The sequence below is a fragment of the Monomorium pharaonis genome, chromosome 2 (genome assembly GCF_013373865.1).
Source record: "Monomorium pharaonis isolate MP-MQ-018 chromosome 2, ASM1337386v2, whole genome shotgun sequence".
Taxonomy (NCBI): domain Eukaryota; kingdom Metazoa; phylum Arthropoda; class Insecta; order Hymenoptera; family Formicidae; genus Monomorium; species Monomorium pharaonis.
The window spans coordinates 26,513,209-26,529,209 of NC_050468.1; the positions used below are offsets into that span (position 1 = coordinate 26,513,209).

Below are 16,001 nucleotides of genomic sequence, written 5' to 3' on the forward strand. Positions count from 1 at the left end.
TTATTTCCATAACATCATTAATGTAAATTAAGTATAAATATTCACAATGAAGAAGAATTTCAAAACGCCATCAACGAAAAGCTAACAATGAAAATACAATTTTATAAAGGATAATTTCTGAATTCATACCGAGACACAATAACGTGGTGGGGCTTCGTTATAGCAGTGAAAAAGTCGACGGGGAGGACGTTTCGCTTTCCACTGCAAATTCTGCGTTAACTTCTCCCTATATAGACCAGTCTTGTCCCGGTCGTCGAATCTCGCTGACCAATATTAATCTTTATTGTAAAAATTAAAAGAAAGTAGCCGTTAACAAAAACGCTAACGCTAAAATGTTATATTATTTGCGCAAATGAAGTTAATAAATAGCGTTTTTTTACGATTCGTTGGGAAAAATCTTTATTACTATTAATTCGACAAAAAGAATAATTTTAGATTTGCACATTAAAATTCGTTATGTGAGCAACCTTTCGTTCTGTTTATCTCTGAAATTGACTTGATAATTGGTATCGGTATTCTTCAAAAAGAAAGAAAGTTTGCAGTAATAAAGAAATAAAAGTGACTGTGATTTTGTTAAAACATGCATTATGTCGCGTCAGCGACTTATATTCATTTTGTACATCTGCTATTCCGCAGTTTTATTCTGCGTCTCTGCACAATTTCACAGTTCTAATGAAAATAACAACAGTATTCATTCACTGCCTGCCTATGCCATCGCTTCAAGAGCCGCTCTTCTCGGTTCGGCAACATGTGGAATAGAATTACAAGATTTCCGAGATGCTGTTGATCAACGGATATTATGGGGCTTAAAAAGTAAGCAAAATTTAATTTTCAGCATAATTACCAAATGCAAAGTCAGGAGAGCTAATCAAAATCTTTCACGTTTATTTTATGTTGAATTATTTCATTGCGTGAATTATTATAAGATAATTAATTATAAAGATAAGAGTTTAATTATTAAAATTAAATCAATCTCGTTTTTTTATCTCTATAAAAAATAAAGTAGACTAGTTAGATTAGTAGTTATAATGACGTTTATAAAGGTAAACATATATAATATCTCTGTGTAATTAAAAATCTTGTATATTACACGTAATATACGTAATATAGACATATCACACATGTACATGTAATTTACCAGGTTTTTTAATTATGTATACATTATATATAATTAATGCAGTCTTGTAGAACGCGAATTTATGTAAAACATAATACCCTTTACTTCTAAGCGATAAGTTTAATTGATCAAGTTGATCGTTTAATGGATCAAGTTGATCGTTTAATTGATCAAGTTGATCGATTTAAAAAATCGATTAAGTAAAACAGTGATTCATCTTTTAAAATATTATTTAAATAAAAGTCAATACAAAGAATTATTTTATATCGGGTTTTTTGCGCTGTTCTTAAGTTTCCTTAAAATATGACACAATACATTTCATTATTGCGATAAGTTGTTTAATTAAAAATTACAATTAACTTTGAAAAAGCATTTATTACCTATTCGCCCGGAAAAAAATATTTTATATAAAAACATATATAAATATATATAAAAAATGTCTATATATGTTTTTCATTAGTTTCTCTTCTTTTGTAAAATATCTGTTTAATAAAAAAGTAATAGTCATACTGAAAAAAAAGGAACTAATTTAAAAAATAATTTTTGCATTGCTTCTTTTAAAAAAGTTAAGTATGAAAAATTGTCCATATATAATCATATATTTCGAAATATCGTTTTACTTAATCGATTTTTTAACCCGATCAACTTGATTAAACTTATCGCTTAGGAATAAAGAGTATTATATTTTATAATAATTCACGTTCTACAAGACTGCATTAATATTCCGGAATATATATAATTATATATGGACAATTTTTCATACTTTTTTTTATAAAAAGCAATGCAAAAATTATTTTTTTAATTAGTTTTTATCTTTTCAATATGACTATTATTTTTTTTATATCAAACGGACATTTTACAAAAGAAAGAAAACTAATATAAACATATGTGGAAATTTTTTATACATATTTATATATGTTTTTATATAAAATATTTTTGCGGGCGGTTAGGTAAGATCTGAAACATGTTTTCTTCCCCATTGGAGGATAGCCTATCCAAGGCGTGTGAATTGCACGAACGTCATTTATATTCATACATTATATAACATATTCTCCATAAATGTAATACCACTAAAATTATGTCACACGCGTAACTTTCCGTTAAGACACTTAACCGAATCAACTTTCTTCATGTTACACAAGGAACTAGTTTCTCAGCCGCATGTGCGAGGGAAAAGTGTTTGTTACGCGTACAACACCGCACGATTTTCTCTTATTTCATTTCAAGGGTTCTCTCGCGGATTGAGGCACGCGCTATGTATGGTGCCTGTAACGTTTGGAGCTGAAAGTACACACTCTTTTAAGTACACAATATGTTTAATTGATATTCGTGCATGTACTTCGAGTTCTTCTGAATATTTGTTAATACTATCATTACATGTATAACGGTAGCGATCTGAGTGAAAGTTATTTAAAGAATAAGTCTTGAAATATCGATAAAAATGTTATTTTTTTATCGTTTTTAATTAATATCTGTTATTTCAGTTAGTGTGACAATATTTTATACTTATTATTACTGTATGTAATGATTTTTTTATTTATTTCTTTCTTTTTTAATCCATAATAACGTATACGTTATTATGTATAGAATAATGTGTATTTTATAATTTCACAAATTGTGTTTTGTAATAATTTTTTAAATTAATAAAGCAAATTGCGAATGTTAAGTTAATGAAATTAAAAACAACGTCGAGAATCTAAATAACGTAAGATATCTAAAAGTCTTATCTTTTGCAATTAGCGATCCTGGCTTCTCAAATGTTTCAGTAATTATATTAGTAATGAAAAAAATTCAATATTTTTGCGTAAATAACAATTTTTTTATTTTCAAGTATTGTATTTTTGTCTTCAAGTATTAGATTCTAACGGTGGTCCTAAGTCGGGTTTCTTTTATGGAAATAATTTTTGGCTGGGCAGTCGTAGCCAGTGTCTCGATATATTGAACAGGAATCCATTGGAGATTGCAGAACGACATATATTAAATAGGACACACTACCATGATCCTCAGCACGAGTTTCCGCCATTCGATGTGAATTATTTTGTTGCTTATCTCAAACACAATAGTACTCTTCAGTATCATATTGGTTTACTAAACGAAGTAAGTTTATTTTTCTTGAGACTAACTAGACTTTAACTACATTGTGTTTTAACTACATTGTATTTTAAATTAATGATTTTATTGCAGATCTCATAATATTCATTTTATCATCAAATTGTACAACAAGGTTGATTCAATCTAAATTGAATAATTTTTATATTTTTTTACATATTACGATCTATATACTAAGAAAAATATTTATTAAAAAACAAATGTACTTCATTAAATGTGCTTCTTTTATAAAAGAAATATTTGTTAGATAAAAAAAGTTATATAATTAAGAAATTCTTTTTAAACATATAAAATAATTTTTTTTAAATCTGAGTCTTTTAATTTAAAACTTGTTTTTGATTTGAAATATTGCAATGTAAAAAAAATAAACAACTTTTAAAAATAAAGAAATTGATTTTTTTAATATAAAAATTGTAGTTAAATAAAAATTTATGTATTTTTAAAATAAGCAATATATAAATAAATTATGTTGTAAATACATATACAACATTTATTTACATTTAAAAAATTAGTTTTATTTTAAATTTTTTAAGAAAATATTTTTTCGATTTAAAAAAGACTTTTATCAATAAAATATATTAATATTTGTTTCAAATAAATATTTAGTTAGGAGTATACAAATAAATAATTTTTTTAATTCCATTAAAAATTTTTTGATAGTAATAAATAATTATCTCAGTATATAAATTTTATTGCTATAAAATTAAAGCAAAAAAATTAAAATAGTTCTATCACTGATATTAATTGTACATGGATCTAAACGATACTAAACGCAACAATTTGTAAATCATATGGCACATAATGTCATAAATCAAAATTAAAAGAGAAAGTTATGTTACAATTCGCATCTATAGCTTGTAAGCGCATATATAAACTTTCGACAAAATATCTGTAATGGATATTCTTAATTATAAAATTAATAGTTTAAAATATCTAAGAATAGTAATAATATTAATATCTTGATATTCGTTATTAAGATATACTATATAAAACTTTTTGTCTTAGGATCTGATTACGCTCGGTCTCTGTTTGCCTGCGTCCTGTTCCATCAAGGATATAAGCTTCATTCTAGAAAAAATATTTCGTGATAGAATTCTCTTAATCAATGATCTCTATTCTATGGACCTCACCGTGATCGAGGTAAAAGATTTAAAGGACGATCATCAATGGCTACTGAGAGGTGCGGTACCTCTCATATGGTATGTGGAAAAACACAAAAACAGCAAAATTAATTACAAATAAAATAATATAAGAGTCGGCCTTGAGCAACATCTAATCTGCGTTCAGAAACATCATCCAGATACCTTTAGGTATAATTTTATCCTTGTTTAACATTCCATAAACTCAGGTGATGTTTCCAAACATAATTCAGAAGAGAAGACATGCCTCTTGCAGCATTGGTAAAATTGCACTTTTTTTGATAAAGTCCATACCAGTGGTATTTTCTGGAAAAAACCGGCAAAAACTGGCTCGTCTACAGTCGGTGAGAATCAACATTGTAATCGGGAATTCTAATTCACAGACTGTTCTTTAATTGCGAACTTATGCAAATTAAATCTCACGATGATTAATCTAATAAATTAATTTAATAATAAAATATGTAGAAATAATTATTTGTTAGGTAGTTGAATATTATTTATTATAAAGTATGATTTATTATAAAAGAAATATAAAATCTTCTTATCGATATTTTATCGATCTTAATTCACAAGCGATGTCCTAGATGTATCCTTATAATCTTAACTATGTATATAATAATACTTCTGTACGCAAGTATCTGCGAGAAAAAAAACGATATATAAAAAAGAGATATATATTAACTAAATTCTAAATTATTAAATGGTAAATTTGAACCAGATTTGTTGGTAAATAAAAAATTTTAATTTTTACTATTTTTTATTTTTCTATTATATTACCTACTTTTATTATATATAATTTTTTCTTATTAAAAGAATATAATTATTTAAACAACTGCATGAAAGGAGTCAGAAAGTATAAGCCCGTGAGACCCGTGAGTCGTTTGGTCATGGAGTTAAAAAACAAGCACGTTGTGCGGTTGCGTTGCTAGCGTCTTTTATTAAGCATGTGCATGCACCGGCAGGAATGGTGTTCCTCCGTGCGCGATTACCCACACACGAAGCGCTGTACGTGTTATGCCCGTTTCTACCAACGTAGATTAACTTTAACCTCGGTTTAATTTACTTGTTATCTCATTCTAGTTCCAAAAATTAAAAAGAGATAAAGAGTAAGTTAATCCGAGATTAAAGTTAATCTACGTTGGTAGAAATGGGCTTTAGTTGTGTTACTGTATGCGCGGAGGAGGCGGACGAGAGGAAGCGAAAAAAATGAGGATCACGCGATAAGAGAAAAGACGTGATACCGATTCGCCGGTGTTCATTAGTTATTTTAGTTTTTGCCAGTTTGTTCCACTTGGATAAAGTCTGGAACGGTAAAAACCGGAATTTACCATGATTTTTTCCACCCACTGGAATTTTCCAGCCAACCCTGGCCTCTCGGCTAATGTTCACATACAGTGTACCTATAATTGCGTTACTTGTAACGATCGAATTACGCAGGGCTCGACATCATATGAGTTATGTATGTGTATAATAAAAAGATTTATCTACATTCTTCTTCTTTGTCTTAAGGTCGACTCGTAACATATATATACGCAATAGTAACATTAAATTTTCGCATAGCTTCTGAGGATTTGAAGAAGCAATGGAAAAGATATTTGGATATATTAATCTTATTGTTTTTTTTTTTTAGTGCTGTTTTAGTGCTTACCTTTTTTATGATAATAAGTGGCACAATATACGATATATTCATATACCAAAAATATTTAAAAGCAAAGAGTAAAGCTCCCGTTAGTAAGTATATATTTAAAATTTCTTGAGCAATAGACTACCTAAATATCCTGTTTTTCATGAGCAATAAACTACCTAAATATCGACCATATTCTACACATTAAAAAAAATCGCGCTCATACTCTATGCAAATTGCTCTTAAGCAATATCATTTTAATTCAGAGACCGAAAGATGTATCTAGAATGTCCGAGGTATATTCTTAAAACGTTCGAAAGTTCTTAGAACGTTCTCTAATCGTGTTTAAAGATTCAACGTTCCTTGAAGATGTTGCGTTGTATGGAAATGAAATTTCATAAAAAATATTTTTCCCTCCTGTATTCCATATTATTTACTTCTACAGAGTGATATCCTTTCTTTCCAATCTTTCTTGATAAACACTTTTCACGATTTTTACATCAATATAAATGCTAAAAATTTTTAACTATAATTTAGATGTAAAAAATGCAGTTGAAGAGATGGAAATGACAAATTTGTCGATACAACATGAGAAAAGTAGAATCGGGAGCGTACTAATGTGTTTCTCCATTTATACAAGTACGAAGATAATATTTAACACGGATTTAAACATCGACATGATACCTGTTATTCATGGCTTAAGATTTCTGAGCATGCTCTGGATAATCATGGGACACTCCATATTATACACACTGGATTACATGGGTAAATGTGGTGAAAATTGCAGAATTGATTGTTTACTTCTCCTAATGTGTCATTTCTCAAATGCATAATGGACGTTATTTTGAACATGTAGATAATAAAGTGTGGCTTGTGAGATTCTCCCAAGGTCTTCCCATTCAAGTATTAAGTAACGCAACCGTATCGGTCGACACCTATTTCTTTATAAGCGGACTTTTATTGGCGTATATGTATCTAAAGGAGAATACAACGGACAAAGAACGGAATAAATCGTTTAATTATGGAGAGAAGCTAAATGAGTTCTTTGTTTGCGTAATAAGAAGATTTATCCGGTACGTTTCTTCATTATCTTAAATTCATAAACAGACAATAAACAAAGACTGCGCTGTAAGCGTGAAACGGTACAGCATAATAAATGATACAATAATGAGTATAAAAGAAAAGAAAGCCATTAAAAAATTCAACTCAACATGAGTTAGATAATAATAAATGCTACTTTCGCGTTTTTAAAATTAAACTAAATATTTATTTTTAGATTGACACCGCCTTATATGATAATGATAGGAATAATACAATTGAACTCAGCTTGGTACGACAAGACCTCGCAATTCTATGTCGAAGAAAAACCGCACGAAACTTGCGCGAAATATTGGTGGAGGAATCTCTTGTACATAAATAATCTGTTCGATCACAATACGATGGTACAAACGTCACTTAAATTATTATTATTATATATCGACCTAAAATCACATTTGGAAATATGCGAAATATTTCTTCTATTCTGAAATATTTTTGTTTTCTTACAGTGTATGTCCTGGAGTTGGTACTTGGCCAACGATATGCAATTCTATGTAATCGGTTTGGCGCTCTTGATTCTGTCGTCAATGTAAGTTAAATAACTGTTACGCATTAAGAAAAAGTGTTTAATTTTAAAATATTAAAATGTTTAATTTCTACTTCTTTTTTAAATATTTAACTCTAGCTTGTCATATCGAGGTACGATGTACCCAATGTGTAGTAGTAATTTTAGCAAATTTCTGAAATATAATTATTTGTAAGAATTCCAATTACTTAAAAATAAAATATTTTTTATTTAATTTATATTATTTATTTGTTTTGGTTGTATTCTGAAGTATTAATTAAAAAAGATAACCAAATATTAGTTGGAATTTACTGGATTCATTGGTTCGTTTAGTCACGTGCAACTATCATGCATCAAAACCTTTGGTTATTTTAAAACGTCAACTTTATTCGACGTGGCACAGCTACACATGGCTGAATGGCTAATAAAACGACTAAACCAAATATTACCAAATACAACCAAAACCGATCGAACGAGATGTACTCGCCCCCTTACTGATAACATGACACCTTGCCTAAAATGATAACTAAGAGCCTAAACACAATGCCAGGCAACAGGCAATAGGAACAGAAATAATGGGAGAGAAAGGGAGAAAGGATCTTCTTCTCTTTTTCTCTCTTTTTTCTCTTTTTTTACTTCCTATTGCCTGTTGCCTGGCATTGTGTGATGGCCTTAATGCTCGATCTATTTCTTCTGACAGTTCCGATGTCAATGATTTAAATAAATATAAATTGCTTTCAGATATTTTTACACGGCTGTTGCCATATTAGGTTTGCTTCTAATGGGCTCAATTATATTAAGCGGTTATATCTCGTATATTAACGAATATGTCCCGACGTAAGTTGCAAAGTTATTTTATTAATCATTAAATTAATTAAATAAGTAAACGTACTTTTATTGCAGCTTGGACGAACAGTATAGATTTTTAAATATCTTATACTATCCACCATGGGTCCGAATTGGTCCATATATTATTGGAATGATTACAGGTTACATTGTAACGAGACTAAACAAACAAATAGTTTTGAAAAAGGTAAAGTATTGCTTAAGTAAAAAACTTTATTTTACAAAAAACCATAAGTAACCAACCATAAGTTGAAACAACTGTAAAGTATGTAGGTTACTGATTCATATTTAGATGTGATAATTACAAATTATTATTTCTAATAATTCAGAAAACAAATTTCAAATAGATATGAAAAATTAAAACAAAACATCTTGTTTACTTAATTATGCACCTGATATATCTGCCATTAGGGTTTTATTTATTCGTTATTTTTTAATACTTTTAAAGGTTCTTTCTTTTACTTAAACTGATTATTTATAAAATAAAATTATTTATAAATAAAATAAAACATTTTATATAAACTAAAAGATTTCTTGTTTTATTTAATGTGGTTGCAATAAAAAAAATGTATTATAAAAACTATATATAAATATACAAAAATTATTTAACTCAGATCTAAATTATTCTCACTAATTATCCTCTAATATTTTAAACATAATCTGTAATTTAAAAAATTTTAGAACACTGCGATTTTGTATTGGTGTCTTGGTAGTACTTGCAACATTTTTGTATTATTCGGTCTTTACAAGCGACATATATCCATTCTGTCTACTGCTATCTACGTTGCATTAAGTAGAACAGTTTGGGCCATAGGTATAGCATGGATCGTAATAGTCTGTTTTACTAAGCATGGAGGTTAGTAAATTTAATTTTTGAATATATAATAAATAAATCTAATATTATATTAACACAAATAAATTGAAATATATTATTTTTATGATTTATTATTACATTAAATCGTATTTTTTAAATTTATTTTAATAAGCATTTTATAATAGACAGTGACATAAAAAGAAATAATATAATTTAGAAAAAAAAATTTATTCTTGTTCATCAAATGCTTGACTTCATTATAGGTATCGTTAAGGAGCTGTTAGAATGCAAAATCTGGATTCCTCTTAGCAGGCTCACGTACTGTGCTTACCTTTTAAATCCTTTTATCATACATTCGATTCGTCTGCACAATGAAACATCTGCTCATTTGGAGTTTCTCTCCATGGTAAGTACACCAACAATAAAAATTTCAACATCGATGAAAAAAGCCACTTATTGTCACAATTTGCATTTTTAGTGCGCCATAGTCACAGGACACTTCATGATTAGTTATTTGTGTGCTTACGCATTGTCCTTAATGGCAGAATCACCGTACATCTTACTAATGCGAATGTTTATCCAATCTCGTAGCAGGAAAAAATATAAGAGACCTGAGGTTATAATTTCGCATACATGATTGTGAAGAAAATGCTGTAATATTGTAATAGTAATTAAAACCGAATAAAATAGTAGTACATTATAAAAGAAATAATAACGAGATGCGACAGAAAAAAATTTTACATTAGTGTCAAACCAAAAACTAACGTAACAATAATGATTTAGAAGTATTATATTATATTTTATTAAAAAATAATTTGTTATATAATCTTATCTTACAATAATAAAAAATAAAGCTATTTAAAACAAAAATGTGTTTTTTTGTATAAAAGAGAGATACTTACCAAGATGTATGTATACCATCAGACAATTTAATACCGCACTTCTAAAAATCTAGGCAAAACAGATGATACATGGATATTCTCTTTTTGGGAGACGTTTCTTTGTATTAATTATACGTTCTTCTGATTCCTTATTATAAATTTTGTATTTTTCTGCAGAAGATTAAAATTCTATAGCTTTATCTTACTGTTTTCTGTAATAAATTTGAGATTTGGTAATCGTTTTGATAGATGATTTATGTACCCTTTATTAAGAGTACCATAACTGGTTTCAATATTCTCTGTACTTCTATCAAATATAGTCTTGTTCCGTTTTTTCTTTGTAACATTATGTTTAATGTCAAGATCATTATTTATAGTTTTCTTTAATAAATCAAAATATGCAAATTTACATTTTTATTGTACAACTAACTTTTCTATAAATGGATTAGCGGCGTTTGAATGGAATCCGGATTGGATAGTAACCGGTAAAAAGTTAGAAAATTATTGAATTTTAACTTAGCCCTATGATTTCTAAACAGAACAAGAACTGCAGTATATAATTAATATAATTACATTAATAATAATAGTATAATATAATTATAGTTTTAAAAATTCTATATCAATGTAAGTAAAATACACGCTGTATTATACTATGTATCTGATACACTTATGTATCAAGTTTATCTTAACATCTTAAATATATTAAAGAATAAAAAATTTATTGAATTATTCTCTCTCTCTTTCTCTCTCTCTCTTTCTCTCTATCTAACTATCTATCTATCTATCTATCTATCTATCTATCTATCTATCTCTTTCTCATTCCATTCAAAATATTATGTCTACTCACTCTTAACACAATTTTTAACGGTAAGTTTTTAATTTGTGCAATTTTTTAAATAACCTAATTTCAAAAAGCTATTAAATTTAATTTAGTTAAAAAATACATATTAACTCCCCTGACTCATCCAAGTATTTATTTATCAGCAACAAATTACCTCTTAAGAAACAAATCTTCGCCTGTTGACTTTTTAAAGATACATCTTCAATCATCAGTTTCATTTATTAAAACATCTTATAAATGTTTTAAGTTGATTTAATACGTATTATAATTTATACATAGTGTCACATCGCTTAACTTTTAAAAGTTTTAAATAAAAAAGTTTTTAAGAAAAAAAAGACTCCCAACTGCCGCCAAAAACTAGTCTTAAAAAAGTTAAAAAATATTTTAAAAAGTAAACTAAAAAATATATTTTCAAAAATGCAGTTAAAAAATTACGATAAAATTGAAGATAATATCTAAAATACTATAAAATTTTGATGTAAAATAAAAAAGTTACAAAAAAATTAAAAACAAAATAATTTTAACAAGTACAAAACTTCTGAAAAATAAAATTAAAGATAAAATAACACAAAAAATATTTTTAAATAAAGTTATAAATTACCAACAAAACAAAAGAGGTATAAAAATAGAAGCTTTAAAATTATTAGTTTAAAATTATTAATATAAATAATATGTTAATTAAATAATATAATATATAATAAATTATTATATTAAAATTTATTATTAATATAGTAAATAAAATATAATTAATATTAATAAAAAGTATAATCAAAAATACAGAAAATACTTTAAAACTAAATTAAATTTATTTTAACTAAAACATTGAAAAAAGTAAATTAAAAAATTTAAATTGTAAAAATTATATTAATAAAACATTTTAAAAAACAGTCGGGAGACGCCATGCCAAATTAATTCTCAAAAATGAACTATTTAAAAAATGCGTGTACGCATAAAAAAGATATATACACAAAAATAGGAATTAATATAATGAAAAAGTATACGCCTTTGCATGGCAAGAAAATCTATTTAATAAAATTGATCTTGTTAGAGCAAATCATATAATCGATGGGAAATAGGTGATAATTTTATTATTTATAATTTTATTATAGTTTTTACATTTACTCTCGTAAAAATTTATATAGTGCAACTTTTGATTGGCTGTTGGATAGTTACAGTGTGCTTGTTATTCCTATAACAATTATAATTTATGCACATTTATATATCGAGAAAGTGTATTTTAAACTAAAATTTTACCAAAAAAAAAAAAAAAAAAAAAAAAAACAGGGCGCTTAACATTCTTATTGGACTTCTCCATTTCTTATTAGATTGTCTTCCGGATATAACAAGCTGTATGGGAACAATTAACAATGTAAATAAATTTAACAAGAATACTGAATTATTTTTTGATCAAGCCCACACACTCACGCCTGAAATGAGACTGTTAATGGAACATTCTTATGAAGCAATTATCGATGCGGGAGTTAACCCAAAACAATTACGAGGAAAAAATACTGCTGTAATTATGGGATTATACTTAATTGAAACGCAAAAGAAATTTCTATGAAAAAGTTAAGATAAAAAAAAAATATTGTAATTAATATATAAATACAGTAAAAAAGACAATTAAACTTGTAATTATGTGTATACTAGCATTTTGTAACACGGTAATATTCTTATTATTAGTTAAGCGGTCTGAATGTTATTGGATGTAGTAAATCGACAATAGTAAACATGATATCATACTACTTGGATCTGAAAGGACCATCACATATAATCGATACAGCCTGCAGTTCTAGCCTTTATGTCGTGTCACTTAGTTGCAATTACATTATGTCAGGAATATGCGAAGACGCGATAGTTGGGACTACAAATTTATGTTTTAGTCCAACTATTAATCTGTTATATTTACTCAACTTGGTATTTTTTAAATTTATTATTAGTTATTATATGTATAAATATTACTCAATGCATAGGAATTAAAGACTTATTTCTCTATTCATATAGATTAAAATTCGATGAAATATTTTCCATAAGTTAAATAAATATTTTATAAGTTTTAAATAAAAATTATAAAAAAATTTCTGATCAAGTTGCGTAACATTTAGAATGGACAAAACAGTTAAGTCTTTAAGTTTTTTAAATAAATAAGCTTAGTCAATATAAAGTAAAGCCTTTTAAAATGAATTTTTATCTTACAGGTATCGCCTAATAGTCATTGCAGACCTTTTGATAGTGCTGCAAATGGTTTTGTGCGTAGTGAAGCGGTGACAGTGATATATCTTCAAAAAGCAAAGAATGCAAAAAGGATTTATGCTACATGGCCACATATTAAAGTAAACAGCGATGGTTACAAAGAAAAAGGAATAATATTCCCATCGTCTTTCATGCAGAGTACTCTACTAACGGAATTTTACAATGAGTGCGGAATACTGACATCTTGCTTGGATTACATTGAAACAGGTGGTACCGGTACGAAAGTTGGCGATCCTCAGGAAGTTAATGCAATCCAGAACGTTTTGTGTAAAAATAGAGAAACCCCTTTAATGATTGGTTCCGTGAAATCTAATCTCAGTCATACTGAACAGGTGAGTGGCATGATTCAGATTGCTAAAGTAAAAGATAATTTTTGCTTTTATTTATTATTTCTTAAATAATTTTTATTTTGTGCATTTATGCACACATATATGTATGTGTACGTGTGTGTGCGTTTGTATACCCACATGTAAAATTATTTGTACATGTACATATACACTCCCCCCCCCCCCAATACAGAGAAACTTATTTTACATGACAATAGTTCAATCAGTCATTCTATCGTATTAGAATATAAAAATTAATTAAAGGATAAATTTTTATAATATTTAGTTATTACAATTAAAACAATAAGACATAAGTATAATGTACGATTAATGAATAACTAATACTAATAAATTAATTCAAATTTTTAATTCAAAACTTACAAGAAAAAAATTGTCAAGTGCTGTTTGTAGACCGTTTAATTACTTCAAACTTTAGAGTAACACAATTTAAGAATTGTAAACGTTTTGATGTATTTCTTAGTCATTTTTAATATACAGTTTAATATACAATATATATATATAATTTTAAAATTAGGACAAACTTTATTAAACTTTCAAGTGTTTGCAAAAACGATAAGAATATGCAATGTTACTTTAAGACCATACGGTATAAGTGTTATTGACATTTTGACAAAAATATGATGAAGAAATAGGCGAAAATGCTTTATATGAGTTTTGTTGTATCTTTGCTATTCAGGTAAGATATTGTATTATATTACAAAGCTATAAATACATGTTAATTATATTATTTATTGTTAAAACAAAAATATAAACTTTTTATGACATTTTACTCATATTTGAACTATTTTCTTATTATTTAAGGGTGTTAAATTATACTTCAATTTTATAAAGATATATGTCGTTTACAAGAATATATTTTAAATTATATTTTACTGTTCCATAATTAATTAATTTTATAATAAATACATATAATGTGTGGTTGTGAAATAATTTGTACATATTTGATTTATAGATTGGCTTAGTGGACCTCTTGATATTTTTAGAAATCATTCCGGATTATATGATTATTGATTAGTCATTCTGCTGGTGAACTCGGTTGCGTCTACGCTGATAAATCATTGAACGAACCATTTTGTCAGTATACTTTATAGGTTTGGCCTGTGTCGAAGGAAAAGTAATTTGTAGCTCGAGGGCACTGTTGATCTTAATTACGGAAGCCTAAAAAATATGTGTTCAACGGATATTGAAATAATATGTCGCAATAATGGGAATAGCAGCGTTGTCTGTAGTCCCACAGAATCCACACAGAAATTTATGAAAAAATTGCAGGTAGCATTAAATAATTCTTGTTTATTTTATAAAAAAATGAAAAACTTAAATCTAATAATTTTCAAAATGTTGAACTTTCCAATTTAAAATAAAATTATTTATTCCACTTGCACGTGATAAATTTTATATTTTTTTGTCAAACTAAACGACGAATAAAGGCCAGTAAGATTTCAGCACAGAAATTAGTGCGCTGTGTATGTACTTAATTCTTGAATTTATTCATTAGAACATACGTTTCGGCTATGGGTTTTAGTCATCTTCAGTGTACATAAAAAATTAACAAATGCGATTGGTCAATTCCAATGAAATAACCGACCGGTTAAGGTAACCGGAGTTGGTGAAATCGGCCCTCAATAGTTATGACATATTATAACCAAACGTCCAATGTGTTAGTTTGCCGAAAAATCGCTATGGAACAAAGAGCGAATATCAAGTTTTGTTTTAAGTTGGGCAAAACTGCTTAAGAAACATTCGATGAAAAACGTTTACGGTGACCAGTGTCTATCCCGTGCACAAGTATTTCGCTGGTTTGCTAGATTTCGTGATGGTCGTGAAGACCTTGAAGATGATGAACGCTCACCGAAGCCGAGAACCTCGAGGAATAAAAAAAACGTTGAGAAAGTCAGCCAAATTCTGCGCTCTGACAGTTGTGTGTCCGCGAGACTTATTAAGGAGATGACTGGCATTCCTAAGAGTGTGATTCATCGCATTCTGATCAAGGATTTGGGAAAGAGAAAGATCTGCGCACGATTTGTTCCACATCGTCACACAAATGTGTAATTGTACCCGAGTTTTTGGCCAAAAAACGCATCATAAAGGTCGACCACCGCGACCGTGCGACTTCTGGCTATTTCCTAAACTCAAATTAGCGATGAAGAAGAACACCTACCCCAATTATTCCTAAATTATAATGCACAAATATTGAAACATAAATATTTTGCAATTATTTCAGCACTTAAAATTATCACATTAAAAATCTTCAACATTTTCACAATATAATGCAGCAATAATAATGTGCAATATTTACAGCATTTAATTTTCAATATTTAATTCAAAATTAATATTAAAAGTATTACAATAAATTTAACAAATATCGGATGGAATATTGCATGTTTCAATATTTGTGCATTATAATGTAGGAATGATTTCAGAGTTTCT

General features: G+C 27.7%; 2 protein-coding genes across 5 annotated transcripts; both read left to right on the forward strand.

The window, feature by feature from the left end:
• The first annotated feature begins 212 nt into the window (after positions 1–212).
• On the forward strand, positions 213–10,091 carry LOC114255078 (nose resistant to fluoxetine protein 6-like). Its single transcript, XM_036283093.1, has 13 exons — positions 213–813; positions 2,970–3,214; positions 4,232–4,425; positions 5,996–6,096; positions 6,527–6,754; positions 6,846–7,062; positions 7,266–7,431; positions 7,537–7,616; positions 8,334–8,429; positions 8,496–8,625; positions 9,120–9,294; positions 9,516–9,658; positions 9,731–10,091. Exons 1-13 carry the CDS (start codon positions 588–590, stop codon positions 9,887–9,889), a joined length of 2,160 nt encoding a protein of 719 aa, XP_036138986.1. The 5' UTR covers positions 213–587; the 3' UTR covers positions 9,890–10,091.
• Positions 10,092–12,606: 2,515 nt separating this feature from the next.
• LOC118644598 (fatty acid synthase-like) lies at positions 12,607–15,753 on the forward strand. Of its 4 annotated transcripts, none has more exons than XR_004962367.1 (3): positions 12,607–13,559; positions 14,089–14,250; positions 14,527–14,896. XR_004962367.1 is itself a non-coding variant. In XM_036283437.1 (2 exons), the coding sequence occupies exons 1-2, from the start codon at positions 13,359–13,361 to the stop codon at positions 14,587–14,589; spliced, it is 264 nt and encodes an 87-aa protein (XP_036139330.1). In that variant the 5' UTR covers positions 12,607–13,358; the 3' UTR covers positions 14,590–14,896. The 4 variants fall into 4 exon arrangements, 1 of the variants encoding a protein (XP_036139330.1); XR_004962368.1 differs by lacking the exon at positions 12,607–13,559 and adding an exon at positions 15,070–15,753 and having other exon boundaries at positions 13,689–14,250; positions 14,527–14,843; XM_036283437.1 differs by lacking the exon at positions 14,089–14,250.
• Positions 15,754–16,001: the final 248 nt, after the last annotated feature.